The following is a 20,833-nucleotide window of genomic DNA, read 5'->3' on the forward strand; positions in this document are numbered from 1 at the left end:
AATCATGAAAAATATCAATTTTTTCTCAGTTTTAACATAGTCTGATGAAAAAGATAAAGGGAGAGAGAAAATTGCAAGAAATTGAAATTGAAAATCAAGAGAAGTTTTGTGATGCAATGTAATTATTTTAAAAATATTTATATAACATGAATTAGAACTCTATAATGTTATAGGGTGTAAAACTCCTTTTTTTTCTTTCTTATATGACCAAACAAGAATTATTTTTCTAGTGCCACACATCTTAACAAAATCCATATAACATTATTTATGCAAGATTTTATTCCAAAAATGTTTTCTCAATTCCTTTAGATAATAAATAAATGTGCTTTAGAGTTTTCCCCAAATTAGTAAATACTATAAAACTAAACACTATCTTAATCCAAATAGATGCCAAAGGCCATAGACATATATATGTCAAGTTTCACAGTTAAAAAAGACGTGTTGCAGTAGATGAAACTATTTTTCTATAGGTCTCGAATTCGTTCGAGTTGTCTCTTGTAGAGAGTGCTTCTCCTCGAATGGAGTCATAAGCCCAAATTTAGATTAGTCAGACTTTAATATGAATATCAAACATGGGACGAAAACGAAAAAAAATCTATATGTCAAGGTTCAATTTTCACTTGTTACCTTCTCCATATTGAGAGAAACTTGCCTTAGAAAAACCAAATCTTGAAAATACTGGTCAGAATTGAGATCTTGGGTAGCTCACATATTGTTATTGGGAAGTGTGGGAAAGAATCATTTTTTTTATATAAACTGTGTTGCTCACAGTTATCAACTCTTTCAATTGTTTGCATTTTACTCTATTTCTTCTACTGCTGCATTGTTCCTTTCTTGTTTTGCCTTTCTTCTTCTCTCTTTGTTGTTTTAAGTTTATTGGGATTGTTTTGTTCACCATTTGTTTGAAGAAATGCCTGAACGATGGTTTTGACCCAGTTCGCTAGACCTTATAATTTCTGCTCCTTTTTGAGTTTACCTGCTACCCCTTGTAAATTTTTTGTCCTAAACCCAAGAAAAAGAGTTCATTTTCTGAGAAAATCTGGGGGTTTTGAACTTATTTTGGGTGAAAAGATGTGTTCTTTGAAGTTTGTTGAGCTAATTAGAAAGGGAAAAGAAGAGCACAGTGTATGTTGTTGTTGCTGTGGAGATGGGTCGCAAAGTGAAGGTGATATGAAGTTAGAGGCTGAAATTTTAGCCTTTATGGAGAAGTCTCAGAACCCAGATGCATTTCCAAGTAGGAAAGATTTGGAAAAAGCAGGAAGAGTTGATTTGATTGAGGCTATTAGGAATAGGGGTGGATGGTATTCGTTTGGTTGGGACTCAGAAGAGGAACCTCCCACTGACCAAGAAAATGTTCCTGAGGCTGAGGAAATGGATTTTGATATTGAGGAGTTACGAAGAAGAGTTGAGAAATATCAAGAAAGTGATTCTGGTTCCGATTTTTCGTCTGGGGAATCTTCTCAGCCGGCTTCCTCATCTGGTAGATCACTGTGAGGTTTCCTCCTTGCAAAATGTGCTTTTGTTTATTGTTCATAATGTTTTGTCTCTTTTGTGTGTTTGTTTATCTTGGTAATTGTTGATAAAGAATAGTGTGTCACTCTAAGGATTTTGCTATTAGTAGAAAAGTTTTTACTTTGAGCCAAATATAGAAGTTATTAGAAGGATTTTTTTTGTTTCGAAGTGTTTATTGTGATTCGATTTGTTTGTCATTCATTCATCATGGATTGTTTATTGTATCTGGAATCCTTTGTGATAAGAAGGTGCCACCAAAATTTAAAGGCAAGTTCTACAGAATGGTGGTTAAACAGACCATGTTGTATGGAGCGGAGTGTTATCCAATCAAGAACTCCCACGTTCAGAAGATGAAAGTAGAGATGAAGATGCTGAGATGGATGTGTGGGCATACTAGGAGAGACAAGATTAACAATGAAGATATCTGGGACAAGATAGGAATGGCCTCAATAGATGACAAGATGTGGGAATCGAGGCAGAGATAGTTTGGGCATGTGCAGAGGAGATGCACGGATGCCCCCGTGCGGAGGTGTGAGAAGTTGGCTATGGATGGTTTCAAGAGAGGTAGAGATAGGCCAAAGCATCCGTGCGGAGGTGTGAGAGGTTGGCAATGGATGGTTTCAAGAGAGGTAGAGATAGGCCGAAGCAATATTAGGGAGAGGTGATTAGACATGCCATGTAGCTGCTTCAGCTTTCCGTGGACATGACCTTAGATAGGTGGTTATGGAGGACATATATTAGTGTTGGAGGTTGTCCTTTGAGTTTGGTTATTATTTGTGTTTTTCTTACACTTTGATTATCGTTGTATCTTGCTATGACTATTGTTTAGGATGATTTGTCAGGTCGTATGTTGTGTCTTCATTTCTATTATTTCTTTCTCTATACTTTGGACTGTTTTTTTTTCTTGAGCTGAGGGTATATAGTAAACAACCTCTCTACCTATCTCTACCTATAAGGTAGTGGTAAGGTCTGCATACACTCTATCCTAACCCTATTTTGAGATTACACCAGGTATGTTGTTGTTGTTATGTGAAAATTTGTTAAGTGCTTCCTGAGTAGAGAAATATCAAGAAAGTGATTCTGGTTCTGATTTTCCGTTTGGGGATTCTTCTCAGCCAGCTTCCTCCTCTGGTAGATCACTGTGAGGTTCCTCCTTGCAAAATGTGCTTTTGCTTATTGTTTATCGTGTTTCCTCTCTTTTGTCCATTTTTTATCTTGGTTCTTGTTGATAAAGAATAGTGTTTGTCACTCGAAAGATTTTGCTATTAGTAGATAAACTTCTACTTTGAGCCAAAAATATAAGTTAAAAGCAGGATTCTTTGTTTTCTAAGTGTTTATTGTGATCCAATTTATTTGCCATTCATCGTTGATTACATCGGGTTTATGTGAAAATTTGTTAATTGCTGTAGTATCTTACTTTCCTTTGCCTTTGTGTTAGAGAAGCTGTGGTTGAGGAAGATAGCATGGTTGAAGGGATATTGAACCGATTAGAGAAAGAGAGAATCTCATCTCTTGGTATTAATACTAGCAAATATGGATATGGAGCTAATCATTCAAGTAGGGATAACATTGATGACAGAAGCTCTGGAACCAGTACTACAGGTAGAGATCCATACAGGACTGACCTGGGAAAAAATGGAAGCCTCACGACATGTAGCCCCAAGAAAGGCGGTTTAAGTGATTCAGGAGGTCAGCTTAACCACAAATACACGCCAGATATGTGGAGATCATGGAGCACTCAACGTGCATGCCCTGAAGGCACAGATTTTGAAGGTATTCGCTTCCCTGAATCTAATCATGTTCATAGTTTGTAGCCTCAATTTGACCCCTTCCATGCACAGTTGGTGAGGTAGATTTTGATAAGAGACCAAATGGAGGTAAAACTGAAACTTCAAGAGATGATGTATTTACCGTCACAGAGAATAGTTCTGAAACTCCGGAAAGATGGATATATAACAGCCATAATGATATAAATACTCGTCTTCAGCATTTAGAGCTTGAGCTATCCTCAACACTTCGCTCCCTGAGATCCAAGAGCCAAGAGTTCAGTTCAATGGAGGTAGAAATCTGCATCTCCTGTTTGTTCAGAATCGCATCTTTCTTTTGCCATGCATCATAATGTTAATTTTCCTACTACGATATGCTTTTATGTTATGTTATGTTTTGTTATGTAGCATGGAGATTTGACTAGCTGTATTTGTTGCTGTAATGCGATTCTTCCACCCAAACAATTGATGTCAGTTGCTTCTGTTAAATATGTTTTTAAGTCTGCCCAGTTCTTGTTCTACCTCAAGATATTTTCTTATAGGACCTCTCAGAACACAGGGAATTCACTCCTATCAGGGATTTGAACTCAATAACCTGATAGGCAGATGCTTCTTCCTTGTACTCCCACATCCTCTCCCAAAGAATAGAAAATGATCTAACAGCAAAATTTTCATTTCACCTGCCACCAAGGAGAGAATTGCATTTGAAGTTTTCTGTTGGTTGGTATTTTTGCGGGATGAAGCTCGTCACTGTTTAGAAATGTTCTCTCAGGTTCTTGGAAAATCCCCTAGTGATTTTCAGAAGCTTTCTGATGCACGGGAGTTCCAGGAGAATGATGTCATAAATGCTCAGAAGAGATTGCGGTCCATACGCGCAAAACTTGCAATACTTGAGGGGAAGGTGGCGTTAACATTGACGTCTGTATCATTTCTCATTCCTTTATCATTCATTTTATACTATATACCCACCAATACTGAATCCCCGCACCCTACTCTTTCAGTGATGCAGAGAAATTGCTGGCAAAGAAGCAGAAGAGGATTGATGGTGCTAGGAAAGCTTTACAGTTTCTTCGTACTACTCAGATTGTTTGGCATAACTCTGCCTCAGAGGTTCTTCTAACAGGCTCTTTTGATGGATGGACAACTCAGGTTTGATCTTATTCCCCATATGTGATAAGAAATACTTTTTTTTTTTTGATAAATATGTGATAAGAAATACTTTTTTTGACATAGATATGTGATAAGAAATACTTAGGAGGCAACATTTTGAAAAAGGAGGAAAATTTTTGCTGACAAATAGTTAGAAAATACAAATTTGATGCATTTCTCATTGTTGGTGTCAAGACGTTGTTTCTGTATAAACTTAATTGGAAGTAGTCAAAACTAGAAATTTTATGAAGGGTGTTCAGGATTTAATATATATGTATAAGAAGTAATAGTCAACTGGCCGTCCTTGAGCCTATGTGGGTTCTCCTAGCTACTACACAATGTTCTGTACAAGAGCCAAGAAGTCATCTGTTTAACAGTATAATGTTTTTTTCATTAATTTTTCAAACCACTTGTGTCTCCTAATATTGAAAACTCTGCAGTTCTATAAACCCGCTTTCACAATAAAAACAAATTTTGTGGTAATAGGTTCAATGGGCTTCTTGTCCTTTGTTAATAGAATGATATGTTGTATTGACTTACAGAGGAAGATGGAGAAATTGCGCACTGGTGTTTTTTCTGTTAGCCTAAAGTTGTACCCAGGCAGCTATGAGGTGTGTAATCCCTGTAATGTAAAGTATGAACTTAATATTAAAGGTTATAGTGTATTTTGAACTTTGAAGTCGTTGCCGTCATCTCATTCTTTTGTTGCAGATCAAATTCATTGTTGATGGCATATGGAAGGTTGATCCTTTGAGGCCTGTTGTTCACAACAATGGACATGAAAATAATCTTCTCATTGTCACATAACAGCAAGTCGCAGAAAAGTTACTCTAGGAACTGATAGATTAGTAACTGATCCTATGTGTTGTTGTCTTGTAATTACTCCCAAGCAGCGAATGTCACGAAAGAATCTGATTGACGATGTAGTAGTAGGTTCCATCGTTGAATTTTGTAGTTTCCTTTCATTCTTTGACACAAACCACTGGTACAGAATCTGATTCTCAGCCATGTAAAGTGAGCATGTACTCCAAATATCTGAGCTAATTTGGATCAATTATTCTTTCCAAGGCAGTGATATTCTTTTCTGTATCATGTTTCCCTATCTATTTACTGTACACATTTAGCTGGTTTGTTTGAGACGAGAGTCTATGAAACAGCCCACAGAGGTATAGGTAAGGTATGCGTACAACCTACCTTCCTTAGACCAACCCCACTCGTGGGATTACACTAAGTATGTTGTTGTATTCAGCTGGTTTGTTGCTGATTTTTAGAGGAGAAATGTTGCATACACAGATTGTACATTGACATTGCTTGCAACAAGGCAATTGATAAAGAAAATACCTTTTGATTATTTTGATAAGCAACATAGTGAACAATTACATTTCAAATACTGAACATCGCTATATTAGAAACTGGAATTCAAGGTATACGTCCTGATAACAAATGTAAAACCACTGCCACAATAAACTCTACCAACACATGGTTTGCTGGACTGTTCATTGCATAAACTTACAACACGAGGGCTAGTTTGATCGTTTGTATCTCCTAAACCAAGCTGACCATGTTCACCCCAACCCCATGTCATTACTGATCCGTCATCTGCTGAAAAGTTAAAATAGTACAGAAGTGAAGACGAGTGAATACGCAATTGATGGTTTGTAACAATAAACATTTGCATCAGATCCTCACCTGTTACCACGGCAGAGTGCTCAGCTCCTGCACCAATTTGGGTAACATTTGTATTATTGAAGTCGAGGACTCTTTGCAGGACACCTTCATCCTCTGTGCAAATGAAACGGGGTTGTGTTCAGCATCAAGAGTACAAATTGTGTAGTGATGGAGCCATGGGCAGATACTTGTTACAATGTGATTTGAAAATTCAGATAGAATAAACCATTAAATAGTTGGGCTTAATTGTTGTAACCTTACATTTGGTGTGGATAAGAATAAGTGTTAAGATTTAGAGGACCCTGAATTTGCCTTAAAACTATTTACCAGTACTGAAATGAAACGGACCTATTCAAATGAAATAGATATGGAAGATTCATATCGATCCCAACTAGTTTGTGAGTGAGACCTAATTGGCTGACTGATTACACCATCAAACAGCAAAAATCATAAATTTTCAATTTGATAACAAGTCTTAGAGACATTTAAGAGGGTGAGAACTGCAAGTTTGTGTCCAATAAATGAGGCTTGACATTATGTTTTGGAGAGTTGACTCCCACTAAGCCAAATTATTGTTGGACTGCTGTTCTTTTGTATGCAACTGAGCTCAGTAGACTCAGCAAACATTAACTCTTTTAATAGACTTTTGGGTCGACAACTGATATTCTTTCCGTTTCAGGTTAAGAAGTCTACTGTTTTTCCTCTTCAAATATTAACTACACACAGGTAACCTTAACTCTTCTATGGGACTTCTGAATGTATCTGATATTCTTTCCATCATATATTTGGAAAAGTACTTTTCCCCTCTTTTAATATCATTGAATTTGATGAAACACAGCAGGCAGTACTATCCGTATTTTGGTGCTTCCTATAAGTTTATTACTAATAGAGGTCATAGTAATCGGGCAAACCAACAATAACAACATACCCAGTGTAGTCCCACAAGTTGGGGTCTGGGGAGGGTAAGATGTACACAGATCTTACCACTACCTTAGTGGGTTAGAGAGGCTGTTCCTGATAGACCCTTGACACAGTGACGCATTACCAAAGCAGGCTAGAAAGCAAGGTACCGGGCAAAACAGGGATTTGCAAATGGATGGTCAGTATGACAACTCGTGACCACATATAAACACATGATTTTATGAGAAGTTTAGTATAAAGTATTTGCAGCATCATTTTCACCTTTCAACTTAATTAAGAGAGGTAGATCTACTTCTTTCATACAAGGATTCAATCAAGTTAAGAGTAAAGACCATCCACTGTGAAAATCCAATCTAAAGAAGCAGGAGAAAGAGACAACAAATCCAAAAAATTTTACAAAAGTTTACACAGAAAGGTAATTGAAGATCATTACCAGATATATGCTTCATCCCGTTTGCTTTTTGAGCACCAGTAGGAACATTATAATTGTACTTGCCAAGCATGTATACTTCCCCATCACCTATTAAAATGGTAAAGAGGACGTATTTATATTTCTATATACCATGTAATATTCCCTTCATGTGTCTTCAAAGCAATAATTGAGATCTAAAGCCCAGAATACCTGTCAATACAAGAGCGTGATTCCATCCTAATGCGACCTGGCTGAATAATAAGTCTGCAGTAACACGGCGGGGAGTATACACATCTGGGGCTCCATGAAATGCTCTTCCCCATATATATAAATGCCCATTCACTTAAAAAAAAAAAGATAAAAAATCTTAGCAATATATAACAAGTAAAAGTATCACCAACTTGATAAGATTATCATTCATTAACGGGATGAAGCTACAACCATCAAGTAGCCAATGCTGAGACCAGATAAAGGTTGGGCCAGTATCATTTGTATTGGATTACATAAGAGCACTTAGAAACTTACTGGATATTGCTGTGCTGTGATCTCCATTTGCAGTGACACTCCTGATTTTGACATTTTCAAAACCCAAAGTAACTTGAGGAGTGCTAACTGACTTCTGTTTGTCATCAGATATACCAAGTTGACCACGTTTTCCGGAACCAAATCCGTAGATAAGATCCTCTGTATCTCCTAAGAAGTTGATTGTAGTGAAAAATCAGCTTCAACAAATTCAATGTACATGCTTATGTTGAGACAAGTGTATGAACAAGCATTGTGGTAAAATTACTTGCTTCCAAATCGATGAGTACAATTTTAAGAAAAACTCTAATCAACCTGTTTTTTCTATCCTAACAAGGTGATAGCCTGATATGAAACCAGATATATAGAAATTACGGAAAAGGGTCAAAATTGCCCCTGAACTATATGAAATAGACCATTTATACCTTTCGTTACATTTTGGGATAAAAAATGCCCCTACTGTTATTCTTAGAGACCACAAATACCCTCAAGAGTTAACACCCCAAATTTTTGTTGACGTGGCAAGCCACGTGGGACTAATCCTTCCACCTAAGCGTTGCCAACTAGGATTCACTACAAAAAAACTAGACCTTTAGCGGCAACAACAGTCACCACAAAAGCCCAGAAAATCGTCACTAAAAGTTTTTAACATTAAATTCTAATTTTGTGTTTTTTTCTTCATTGTTTTTAAAAAACCAAATATGATATCGATTAAGTAGGAGTTTGAAGACACTATATGTTTTATTTTTATGACATATGTAAATGTATAAAATGTACAATGATGCATTATATATATAGTAGGAGATTTGAATCGAGAAGTAATTTTGATTATTTTTCGTAATATTATTGGATGTTTTTAATATGGATATTGCAAGTTATTTATTTTAGAAAATTAGGTTGCAATCGAAAATCAATTATCATATTTTTTTTGTTGAAAAAATAGGTTTTACTAGCGAATGGTTGTTAGAGCCTTAGTCGCCACTAAAAATCACTCATAACCTTTAGTGGCAATATTTTGGGGTTTTGTGGCAACTTTGTCGCCACTAAAAGTCAAATTCTTTTGTAGTGAATCTTAGTTGGCAATGCTTAGGTGGAGGGATTAGTCCCATGTGGCTTGCCACGTCACTAAAAAATTGGGGTGTTAACTCTTGAGGGTATTTGTGGTTTCCTGGGATAACTGCGGGGGTATTTTTGATTCCAAAATATAATGGAGGGTATAAGTGGTCTATTTCGCATAGTTCAGGGGCAATTTTGACCCTTTTCCGTAGAAATTATTAAGTAATGTACTATAACGAGTAATCTGTTCTTGAATTGTGTCGTTAACTATGACACACATAATTCATTTATATTATTCTTACTGGCTTATGATATTTGTGATATATCTCATAAAACCAGCTTGATGATATGATGGTGCAGACAGATGTTAAGGTTAGTACAGAACTAGCTAAAGAACTCCGCTTTCCACAACTGTACGAGAGAATGCAGAATTTCGCACTGAATTAATTTATACTAGTTTTGTTGTCACAACGTGAATAAAGAAACTATTGGCATACTCAACTTGATTACTTCACCATGCAGTAATCTCTGGAGTTCTTATGTTAAAAGGCCTGATTGCTGTGACTAGTCACAACTCACAACAATTTTATTTCATTTCAAGCTCATGGCAATAACCCATCTAATTATAGCTGTATAGTGCTAGCGAGAGTTTTAAGAGAAGCTTCAAAGCAATATCACACTATTATGGAAAATGACAAAACTATGGCCAATTATACAAATGAGAACAGAGATGCAGCACACAGCGTTCTCAGAAAGCAGCAACAGTGTTACAATGTTAATATAACCAGCTAGACAAAAAGTGCAATATTCAGCCTGCTTTACCTTTTAGTAAGACAAGTGAATGACGCATACCACAAGCAATTTGCTCGACATGCCTAGCCTTGAAGTGCAACACTTGTACAGGAGAACATCTTGAGATATAATCCCCATGCCCAAGCTGACCAAATGAGCCATCTCCACAAGTGAATACGTAACCAGTATCTGGTAATTGCAAAACATTTACACTCTTAAGGCAAATTAAAACAGGTATTCAACTAAACAAGATTCCTCCAGTTATATACCACAATTATTCAGAGTCAAAATTGCAGCAAGAGAACATATAACATTCAGGAATATACTAAACCAAAAAGTAGTTTCAAAAGTTCATATCATCTTTTTTTTCCCCTATTAATGGTCACAAAAAATTTCATATCATCTGTTTCCCAAAAGCTTTCAGTTATCATCAGGAAAAGACCTTTACGAGTAACCTAGTGCACAAAGATGGCTTCTAACAAGGATATACGGATTTCTGCTGTAGTATCTGCACATTTCAATGTACCCTAAGCGTCAAGGAGTTAACTTTAACTTGGGAAGCCCAAAAACAACAACATACCCAATGTAATCCCACAAGTGGGGTCTGGGAAGGTAGAGAAACAGTTCGAAAGACCCTCGGCTCAAGTGCAACAAATCAAAGTAGTTTTGAAAAAGGAATTACGGCAGTGAAGAAAACATGTCAATTAATACAAAACATAATTGAAATGTCAGTGCATGAACTTTCAATTACAATATAATTAATAATATCCAAATAAGACCAACCGAGTAACTTGAAATAAAGTATTTCGGAACCAAAGAACTGATAGTATGAAAAATAACAATCCAATGTCATATTAGATTCATAGCTGAAGCAGAAAGAATGAAACCTGAAACAAATCCTGAGTGATTCCATCCAGCAGAAGCATGTGTAATGAAGGCGCCTTCCAAAGACTCTACTGACTTTGGATGTAAACAGTTAACCATCTCCCCATGGCCTAACTGACCAGAATTACCCCTCCCCCATGTTAGCACTCTTCCACCTGCAAAACCCCAACAAACATGTTTTTACTTTGAAAAGTAAAAATCTTTCTATTGAATCTCACACCAATGATGATATCTTTACCCAACAAGCTTGTTCGTTTTCTGTTTCCCTTTCTGTGAAAGTTCATCTAACCACCATCAAGTATTTTCCTTTTTATTAAAAAAAATCTAAGTCGCAATCTTTCCATTGAAGCTCACACCAAGATAGTACCATCTTTACATCAGAACCCCATCAAGATCTCTTCTTATCTTTTTCTGATATAATATTTCAATTGAAGCTCAACTCCAAATACTATGTCATCCTTTACTTGCTTCTTTAAAAAAATCTATATTTTTCCATTGAATTTGAATCTCACACCAAAAAGGTGTCATCTTAACTGCATGACACTATCAAATTTTTCATTTTTCCTTCTTAAAAAAGTCAATATCTTTTCATTGAAATATCACATGAAAAAGGTGTCAATTTTACTGCAAAACCTTAAACCCTGCTAAATCTTAGTAGCTCAATTAGTTGGATACATGAACTTTCACCTTGTTGGTAAGGGTTCGATTCTCTATCTTGTAATTCTTTCCCCATTTTCCCTTCTCCTAACCCCACCCTCCAAAATAAAACTTAAACCCCATCAAGTAGAAAATACACATATTGAATCTTTCCCGAAAAAAAGGTGTCAACTTTACTGCAAAACCTTAAACCCTGCTAAATCTTAGTAGCTTAATTAGTTGGATACATGAACTTTCACATTGTTGGTAAGGGTTCGATTCTCTATCTTGTAATTCTTTCCCCATTTTCCCTTCTCCTAACTCCACCCTCCAAAATAAAACTTAAAACCCCATCAAGTAGAAAATACACAGATTGAATCTCACACGAAAAAGGTGTCAACTTTACTGCAAAACCTTAAAACACGAGAAATCTTAATAGCTTAGTTAGTTGTCTACGTGAACTTTCACCTTGTTGGCAAGGGTTCGATTCTCCATCTAGTAATTCTTTCCCTTTCTCCTAATCCCACCCAAAAAAAGAAAACTTAAACCCCATCAAGTAAAAACCACATAAATACACAGATTTGAATCTCACACGAAAAAGGTGTCATCTTTACTGAAAAAACATAAACCCCATCAAGAATATAAGTTTTGAGAGTAGATTAACAGAGCATACCAGGAGTAAGGGCAATGACATGAGCTCCACCACAAGAGAGATGAGAAATAGGACCAAAAGAAGAAAGAGAATGGATGAGTTGAGGTTTGTGTTCATCTTGGAGTTTTCCTGTTCCTAATTGTCCCTCTGTTCCTGCTCCCCAGCTCCATATTTCTTCTTCTTCTTTGCTTTTAATTCTTTCGGTTTCTTCCATCACTTTGGACATATCATCAATCGTGTACTTTTATCAACTTTGATTTTGCAGTAAATGAGATGATTATGATAATCTTAAAAGATAGATAATTATTTGTAAATCTATACTATTTAATTTAAATTATCAAATAGAGGTTTCTTTCTACATAAAAACTAATTATTCATTTTAACTTTAAATTATTGACACACTTAAAAATACCTCAATACTTAAATAACTAAACTTAATTTATCCACAATCGGGGTCACACATATCAAATAGTTTCAAATTCTTGAAAGAGTGAAAAGTGTTAAAACCTCCTAAACTTGGTGAAAATTTAGAGGTATATATCACTCATATTGCTAGATCGGATTATTTCAAAACTGTCAATAGTTCAAAGATGAAACTAATAATTCCTGTCGAATTTAGAATATATATATTAGAAGTGTACTATTTGATTGTACAAGTACAATGATAAGGTTGTATTAAATTAAAAAATAAAAGTTAATTATCTAAAATTTAAAAGTTTAATCCTATAAAAAACAATCAATTTATATTTTTCAAATTAATATATTTTAATTAAATTAATGGTAAAAACTAAAGTACAAAAAATTTATATGAACATAAAATGCATGTTTGACAAAAATAAATTTATTAAATTTAGATTTTTTTTAAAAAAATACTAAAACAAATGAAAAAACAAAATATAACAGAAATTCAAAGCAAAAAAATTCTCTTTCCAAACAGGTCCTAAATGTGGTGTTTGAGGAGTTCTCTAAGCAAAGCAAAGGGAATTACCAGTGATCGACGGCAACGATGATGGTGGATCTGAGTTCCTTCTCCGACGAGAAATTTGATCCCAAAAAATGGATAAACTCAGCGTGCCAGTCACGACATCCACAGGATCCACTGGACAAACACTTGATGGATCTGGAAATGAAGCTTCAGATGGTGTCCGAAGAGATCGCCGCTTCCCTGGAGGAGCAAAGCGCCGCCGCACTCCTCCGTGTCCCCCGCGCCAATCGAGATGTCATCCGCCTTCGTGACGATGCTCTCTCCCTTCGCTCTTCTCTCTCTGCCATCCTCCTAAAACTTAAAAAAGTTCTCTCTCTTTTCCCTACATTTACATTTTCTGTTATTGCATCATTTGCTTCACAGAAATTAAAGCAATGACACATTTCCTATCTCACAACTTTGATTCCATTGCAGGCTGAGGGATCGTCTGCTGAATCTGTAGCTACACTAGCAAAAGTTGATACTGTCAAGCGGAGAATGGAAGCTGCATATGAGACATTGCAGGTAATACTTTTGTTGAAGTAATGTTTAACCTAAATCATAACTCTACCTGCACTAGCAATTATTGCAGTTTCATGCTAATTTTCTGATTTTATGACCTCGAAATACTTGAATTTTATTGTTCAAAGGATGCTGCTGGTTTAACTCAATTAAGTTCAACAGTGGAGGAAGTATTTGCTAGTGGTGACCTTCCACGAGCTGCAGAAACTCTGGCTAATATGAGGCACTGCTTGTCTGCCGTTGGAGAGGTGAGTTTCGACTTGCTTGTTTTTACATAGCATGCCAATGTGTGTGGCATGTGCAGTGAAATAGTTCTTGCTTTATTAAGTCTCCTGCAATTTTCAGGTTGCTGAATTTGCCAATATTAGGAGGCAACTTGAAGTTTTAGAAGATAGACTAGACTCAGTGGTTCAACCTCGATTAACAGATGCTCTAAGCAATCGAAAGGTGACTTTAGCTCTCTTTCTCCTTTGTAATCCTTTTCTAAAGCTTATATTTTATGTTTACAAATGAATGCATTCTTCCACCATGAACCAGTAAGGAAACAGTAAAAAACCCTTGTTGCTATTTCATAGGTTGATGTTGCCCAAGAAATGCGTGCAATTCTACTGAGAATTGGGAGATTCAAGTCGTTAGAGCTGCACTACACCATGGTCCACCTCAAACCAATAAAGCGGCTTTGGGAAGATTTTGACTTGAGGCAGCAGGCAAATAAAGTTGCAAATGAGAAAAGTGAAATGGATAGACTATCAAATTCTCAGGATTTTCAACCGTCCATGATATCATTCTCAAGTTGGCTGACTAGTTTCTACGATGAATTGTTGCTTTATCTTGAACAGGAGTGGAAGTGGTACGAATAGCTTTTCTGCAACTTTTTCTTAGATATTTCTACTTAGTTTTGCACCTATGGCTTTGGTTCAGTGGGAAGGACACAATGTGAGACGTGTGAATGGGGTGCACGTCACGAGTTAGAATCCTGCCACTGACTAGTTGCCTGGAATTTAAGTGAAAGCAGGGTAGAGGGAAAGCTATATTCTCCAGAGTTTTGAATTGTGGACCAACTAATGTTGGGCCAGCTAACTCACTTGGTATTTTTTTTTATGAAAAAAGAAAGAAAAAATCTACTTTGTTTTCCTCCTAGAGATTGGAAGTCATATGCTCTCTTGCTTTCAGATTTTTTAATTTTGTCTTAATTGAGTTTACTGATTAAGCATGCTTATATTCTAGACTGACATCTAGATATCGGTTCTTATTCGAGTACAACTTAGGAATAAAAATGATTACTATCAGAAGAATGAAATGGATAAACGTCCCAAAAGGAGTTGTTGGGTGGGTTTAGGCATTAGTGTAAGAACCTGGAGGTCCCAGGGTTTAAATAATGTCTTTAAAGGCTTCCTTGAGGCACCAGGCGCACCTAAGTACTGAAACTTAGGTGCTCCTGGTGCCTCAAGGAAGCCTTTAAAGACATTGTTTAAACCCTGGGACCTTAGGTCGAAAAAGTACTGAAACTTAGGTGCATTGCAGGTTGGGAGCTTCATTTCAGTTAAGTGGTACTTCATTGCAGTCATGAAAGTGCTTAGGTGTGCTTCTCATTGCTCATGGTATCTTGAAGTGGCAGGCACTAAAGTAAATACACGTGGAAAATTGATATGTGAAATCGTAATAAATAAATCATTATCGATGTATATGTTATTGACTAGGAATAGGAAATTAATGTTTTTGTGTAAGAGATTAGTTACCAAATTTGGATAAGAAACATAATAAGACATCTTTGTATCTGAATCAGAAATTTGAAACAATTTTACCACTTATTTGACATTACTTTTACTTCATGACTCCAAAATATGTGCTCACTGAATTGTATGTGTTCAAGCCTTAGTGATTTTTACTTCATATATTTCAGTAGTTGCTTCGTATTTATTCATATATAGCTGTCTGTATTCATAGTAGATTTTGATAAATCAAAATAATGTTTTGGTACACCAAGAAATAACTATGACTAGCTTCACGCCCAAAAATAGAATCAACTATTAATGCAACATGCAACACTGTTTGACCGTGCGCAGATTTAAAGAAACAAAGAAAGACTTTTGAAACTTATGGTCTAAAAGAACTCCTTAGACATTTGTGTGGCTATAAATAATCTCATTAAGGTTAAATGAGAATTTTAAGTCAAATTATATCTATAATATTATGACATTCTTTTTGGGATGAACTAAAAAGAAAACTATGCCACATGTATTGGGACAAAGGAACTATTTGTTTTCTCACTCCTAAAATTGAAAAGAAACAAGTGAAGTGCTTGACAATATGCATGGAATTCTCAATTCTATTAGAAGGTTCTCTGCTTAGATTTTTTTCCATCGTAGTATCCAAAAAGAAATAAGGAGGCAATCGTGTAAACCATAGGTCTTGGTTTCGAGCCCTGGAAATAAAGTTGTCATTGCTAGGGAGCGGTTACCCCCATAGTGGGACTTTATGGTGCAAGTCTGGATCAGCTGGGCACCAAAACAGAAAGCCGGACACTGGGTGGGAAACCAAAAGCAAAATGTTACTGGTGAAGCAACCAGGCTGGTGTTTCAACTGCACTCTTATGCCTTTCCAACTGATTACATGCTGGAAAACAGTTCATGAAGAAGTTAAAATACAAAAGATATTATGTTTGCCACATTCTAGTAAGGTAAACAAGAGAAGAGGAGGAGAGGGATTCTTCTAACTTTGCTTGTCTCGATTTATGAGGAAAATGCCTTTGATACAATACCAACCTACCTCTTGCTTTATAACCAAAACACACCCTTTACCACCCAACCCCCTCCCCCCCTCAAAAAAAAAGGTCAAGAAAATAAAAAATGAGGAGACAACCTGATATCTCCATTTAATGATCCTCTAGTGAACAATAGATTTTTTTTGTTGCAGGTGTATGTTTGCCTTTCCAGAAGAATACAGAACTCTTGTACCAAACCTACTAATCGAAGCAATGTCAACTATTGGTATGAGCTTTGCATCACTGATCAACCTTGCCATTGGGGATGCCGTGCCTGAGACAAAAGCCTTGGCCAAAGGTGAGGTTTTATTATTCTTTAGGAGTTTTTGAGAACCATGATCTGAATAACTTCTTGTTCTCTTGCACAGTTGCATGTAGTTTCATCTAAGCATAAGTTTATCATGTTTTCTGATCTTTCTGTTATGATGCTGCCTTCTCTGTTTCATCAAACATTCTGAAGAATCGGTGTCCAACTAGTTCACAAGCATATAAATGGCTTAAAGTAGTTATATACATGGAGTGTTGAAATTGAAGTTTTGAGCGTGCAAATCAACAATTTGGATGTCAGTATCACCAATTTATGCATGGAAAGATTCAGCTCTAATTTCCCTATTTTGTTGTTTTTGGATGTCACTATCACTATACTCGGATAACAAAGTTCTTGGATGTTTTCCATCCATTCTGCCTCAGATTTTGCATTGACTTTCAGGTATAATTGACATTTCAAATGGAGATTTGCCAAAAGGTGCCAAGATTCAGACTAAACATTTGGAAGCCCTTATTGAACTTCATAATACAACAGGGAGCTTTGCTAGGAACATTCAACACCTGTTTTCAGATGCTGATCCTCAAGTTTTTTTGGATGCTCTGAAGGCAGTGTACCTTCCTTATGAATCTTTCAAAAGGCGGTAAGCATACAAAAAGCAAATATTGTTATTTATCCCTTTTGACTTCTCAAATTCACATTTTTTCTGGCTGCATATGGCATCCCCTTGTCCAGATACCAATTTTTTTCTATTCATTTTTCTTGGTGCTTTCTCTTGAGGAGCAGTACACTTGCTCTCACGCGAAGGCTTTTTATTTGATTGAACGCATTTATGTGGTGTGATTGAGTTGAGTACCATCATTATGTAAGTAGTATATATAGCCTTAGTCCTTTCAAGTCTTGTGTTATTGAGTTGAGTACCATCTTCACGTAAGTTGTATACATAGCCGTAGTCCTTTCAAGTCTTGGATTATTGAGTTGGAGAAGTTCGTTCTCTTCTAGGTGACTGAGTTGCAAAAATTTAGTGCTTTTGATGAGGGTAGCAATATGGGTCTGTTGATTCTTCTTTCATTTCTTTTCTGCAAGCGCTTAGGAATAATGACTACTCAGTATCTTGTGATATGCGATATTACATCACACTGTTTTCTCTCTCACATCCTTGACCTTTATGCTAGATGAAGCATAGCTGGAGCTGGTTGTAATATATAAGTGTCAACTTGTAGGTCAATAACTTGAAGTTTCCTGCTTATATGTCATCATCCTGGTACGATCAGGCGTGTTGACTAGTTACATGTAAAGATAATGTGTTGGGTGGTTTTGTTAGACCCTTGAGCATGTTTTTCAAGTACTTCGTCTGGTGTCATTGGAGGATCTGGAGCGTAATTGCAAGGTTATCTGCTTTTCAGTATCAAGAATGTGTATCCTAAATGCTTCTAAATTTGTGATCTAGATATGGACAGATGGAGCGTGCAGTTCTCTCTAGTGAGATTGCAGGACTTGATCTCAGAGGAGCTGCTGTTACTCTTGTGGGAGTCCAGGGAGTTGAACTTAGTGAAACTGTACGAAGGATGGAAGAGTCAATTCCACAAGTCATTTTGCTTCTTGAAGCAGCAGTTGAAAGATGCATCAACTTTACTGGTGGTTCTGAGGTTGATGAGTTAATTCTCGTGCTGGATGATGTCATGCTACAGTATATTTCCACTTTGCAGGAGAATGTAAAATCATTGAGAGCTGTTTGTGGACTGGATGTGGATGCTATTAGTACAAAGAAAGATACAGGAGCAGAAAGAAGGGAAGCAGCTTCAAATGCACGTAAAGTTGACTTCACATCAAGTGAGGAGGAGTGGTCATTTGTTCAAGGTGCACTGCAGATCCTCACAGTTGCTGATTGTTTAACCAGCAGATCTTCAGTCTTTGAAGCTTCCCTCAAGGCTACTCTTGCTAGGTTGAGTACAAACCTCTCTCTCTCAATTTTTGGGTCAAGTATTGATCAAAACAAGCCAGATGTAGTCAATGATGATGGAAATGGGCAATTATCTGTGGCTCGAAAGGCTGCCTTGGATGTGGCAGCTGTGAGACTGGTCGATATTCCTGAAAAGGCTCGGAAGCTTCTTAATTTATTGGAGCAGGTCAGTTGTTCCCACAATAGTTATACATTTCTGGAAGTTTGTCTTTCTTTTGAGTTCCTTAGCAATTCTATTCCTTCAATGCATCCTTGCCAAATCTTCTACAATGGAAATTTGATCTCACATTGACAACTTCTTTTTTGTGCCTTCTGCAGTCTAAAGATCCCAGGTTCCACGCACTTCCAGTAGCATCTCAACGAGTTACAGCTTTCACAGACGCAGTCAATGAGCTTGTTTATGATGTTCTCATTTCAAAAATACGGCAGCACTTCAATGATTTGTCACGGCTGCCCATATGGTCATCTATTGAAGAACATAGTCTAAGGCCCCTCCCAACCTTCAGTGCATACCCCCAATCTTATGTGACTGGCGTTGGTGAATATCTCCTTACTTTACCCCAACAGCTAGAGCCTCTTGTAGAGAATATCTCCAACAGCGATCCCAATGCTGATGAGGCTCAGTACTTTGCAACTGAATGGATGTTCAAGGTATATATGTATTAGTTAAATATTTTATGATCAAGTGTTGAGCATTTACCTACAAATATCTGTGCTATCAACTGAATACTCAATAAAAAATCGAAAATATCAGGAGGCAACATGTAGAAGCGGAGTTTGATTAGGATCTACTTGTGTCTCCAAGTGTATTTCTTCTCACAATTATTTCCTTTGCCTTTGCTTTTGAAAAGGTTGCTGAAGGTGCCACGGCACTTTACATGGAACAGCTTCGAGGGATCCAGTATATAACAGATCGTGGAGCACAACAACTTTCTGTTGATATTGAGTATCTAAGCAATGTACTTTCAGCTCTATCAATGCCAATTCCTACATGTCTTGCTACATTCCAGACATGTTTTTCAACACCTAAAGATCAGCTCAAGGATCTTATAAAATCAGATTCAGGGAATCAGCTTGATCTTCCTACTGCTAACCTCGTCTGCAAGATGCGACGTATCAGTTTAGAATAATGACTACTTCTTAGTCATGCTGTGTTATTACAAGAAGGCATCTCACTTGTGCTGCAGCAATGGTACAACACTATACCCATTTGTTGTAGAGAGTTTAGTTTTCTCCTTTCTCCATAGATAACAATTGTGTTTACTTTCTGGACCTTGACACATTTTTGTACAAGTGCGTTCTCAAGTTATGTTATATGTGAAAGATAGATACTTGGATAGCTATGATTTTTGTCAGTAATTCTGAAAGAAAGATCCAAATTTCAATCAAAGGGTAATTTAATTCAAAAAGAAGAGAAATACTCGTAGGGAAACAAAAGTAGGGAAAGAAAGAAAAGTTCATTATGTATTTATGGACAAGATAATATATTGTTATGATTATGGGTATTGCTAATTTGTTTATGAAATATTAATTATCTAAATTATGATTAGAATCTTGATTAATCAATTGAACTTAAGTCATTAATTTCCTCATATTAATCCAAGAAAGAATTTGGGGAAAATAAAAAGAAGAGAAATGAAGAGAAGCTGGATCGTTTATATAGTTTGTGAGAGAGTATCTAAGCAATGTACTTGCATGCAATGGCGGATTTATCGTTTATATAGTTTGTGGGGGAGTATCTAAGCAATGTACTTGCATGCAATAGCGGATTTAGGGGTTGTCACTTGACAAGGTGTTCACTTGAACTTGTTCTACATATAAAGTATTTTTTTATAGTATATATATAGATTTTGAATCTCTTAATTTCAAGCGTAGATGTTGATTCAGTGGGTTAGGGAGTTTAAACTTCACCTTGAAGTTTCAAGTTCAAATTAGAAATAAGTATCAAAAACACACCTAAACTATCCCTTTTTTTTAGTTTCATACCTAAACTATCACTTTTTAGTTTGAGAAACACACCTCTCTTTAATTTTAAAAAATTGTCACATCACACTTCACATGAACAAAACATTCAACCTTGATGAGAGTGGTATAACACTCTCAATAGTTTAGGTATGAAACTCAAAAAAATAGTATATTTTAGGTGTGTTTTGAAACTTATCTCTTCAAATTATATGCACTATATTTTTATTTTTCGAACCCTTTTAATGAAAATTCTAGATCTACCACTGACGGCATAAACAGTAGGGATTTTTATTCTAACAAGTTTCCTAACCCAAATTCCTAATGCACCAATACCGAGATTCCTTTAGCATGTAATAGAAATATTCTAGGCATTCCATTAATTATAGGGAAAAGGGACGGATTTACCCCCAAACTTTAAT

General features: G+C 36.3%; 3 protein-coding genes across 6 annotated transcripts; 2 read left to right on the plus strand and 1 right to left on the minus strand.

Moving 5' to 3' along the window:
* The first annotated feature begins 657 nt into the window (after window positions 1-657).
* LOC125869223 (protein PTST homolog 2, chloroplastic-like) lies at window positions 658-5,502 on the plus strand. Its single transcript, XM_049549792.1, has 7 exons — window positions 658-1,490; window positions 2,951-3,285; window positions 3,354-3,571; window positions 4,051-4,196; window positions 4,280-4,427; window positions 4,970-5,038; window positions 5,139-5,502. Exons 1-7 carry the CDS (start codon window positions 922-924, stop codon window positions 5,232-5,234), a joined length of 1,581 nt encoding a protein of 526 aa, XP_049405749.1. The 5' UTR covers window positions 658-921; the 3' UTR covers window positions 5,235-5,502.
* Window positions 5,503-5,752: 250 nt separating this feature from the next.
* On the minus strand, window positions 5,753-12,225 carry LOC125866564 (ultraviolet-B receptor UVR8). 4 transcript variants are annotated; one of them, XM_049546831.1, is made up of 8 exons: window positions 11,993-12,225; window positions 10,686-10,838; window positions 9,829-9,987; window positions 7,954-8,112; window positions 7,639-7,770; window positions 7,450-7,536; window positions 6,117-6,209; window positions 5,753-6,026 (listed from the first exon to the last, which is right to left on the minus strand). In XM_049546831.1, exons 1-8 carry the CDS (start codon window positions 12,195-12,197, stop codon window positions 5,833-5,835), a joined length of 1,182 nt encoding a protein of 393 aa, XP_049402788.1. In that variant the 5' UTR covers window positions 12,198-12,225; the 3' UTR covers window positions 5,753-5,832. The 4 variants fall into 4 exon arrangements, with proteins under 4 accessions (XP_049402788.1, XP_049402787.1, XP_049402786.1 ...); XM_049546830.1 differs by having other exon boundaries at window positions 5,753-6,029; window positions 11,993-12,223; XM_049546829.1 differs by having other exon boundaries at window positions 7,954-8,121; window positions 11,993-12,221.
* Window positions 12,226-12,898: 673 nt separating this feature from the next.
* On the plus strand, window positions 12,899-19,771 carry LOC125866563 (conserved oligomeric Golgi complex subunit 7). Its single transcript, XM_049546827.1, has 10 exons — window positions 12,899-13,262; window positions 13,371-13,460; window positions 13,586-13,705; window positions 13,803-13,904; window positions 14,033-14,307; window positions 16,374-16,519; window positions 16,931-17,129; window positions 17,937-18,615; window positions 18,768-19,100; window positions 19,301-19,771. Exons 1-10 carry the CDS (start codon window positions 12,978-12,980, stop codon window positions 19,577-19,579), a joined length of 2,508 nt encoding a protein of 835 aa, XP_049402784.1. The 5' UTR covers window positions 12,899-12,977; the 3' UTR covers window positions 19,580-19,771.
* The last annotated feature ends 1,062 nt before the right edge of the window (window positions 19,772-20,833 follow it).

This window comes from Solanum stenotomum, chromosome 6 (assembly GCF_019186545.1).
Source record: "Solanum stenotomum isolate F172 chromosome 6, ASM1918654v1, whole genome shotgun sequence".
Classification (NCBI taxonomy): Eukaryota; Viridiplantae; Streptophyta; class Magnoliopsida; order Solanales; family Solanaceae; genus Solanum; species Solanum stenotomum.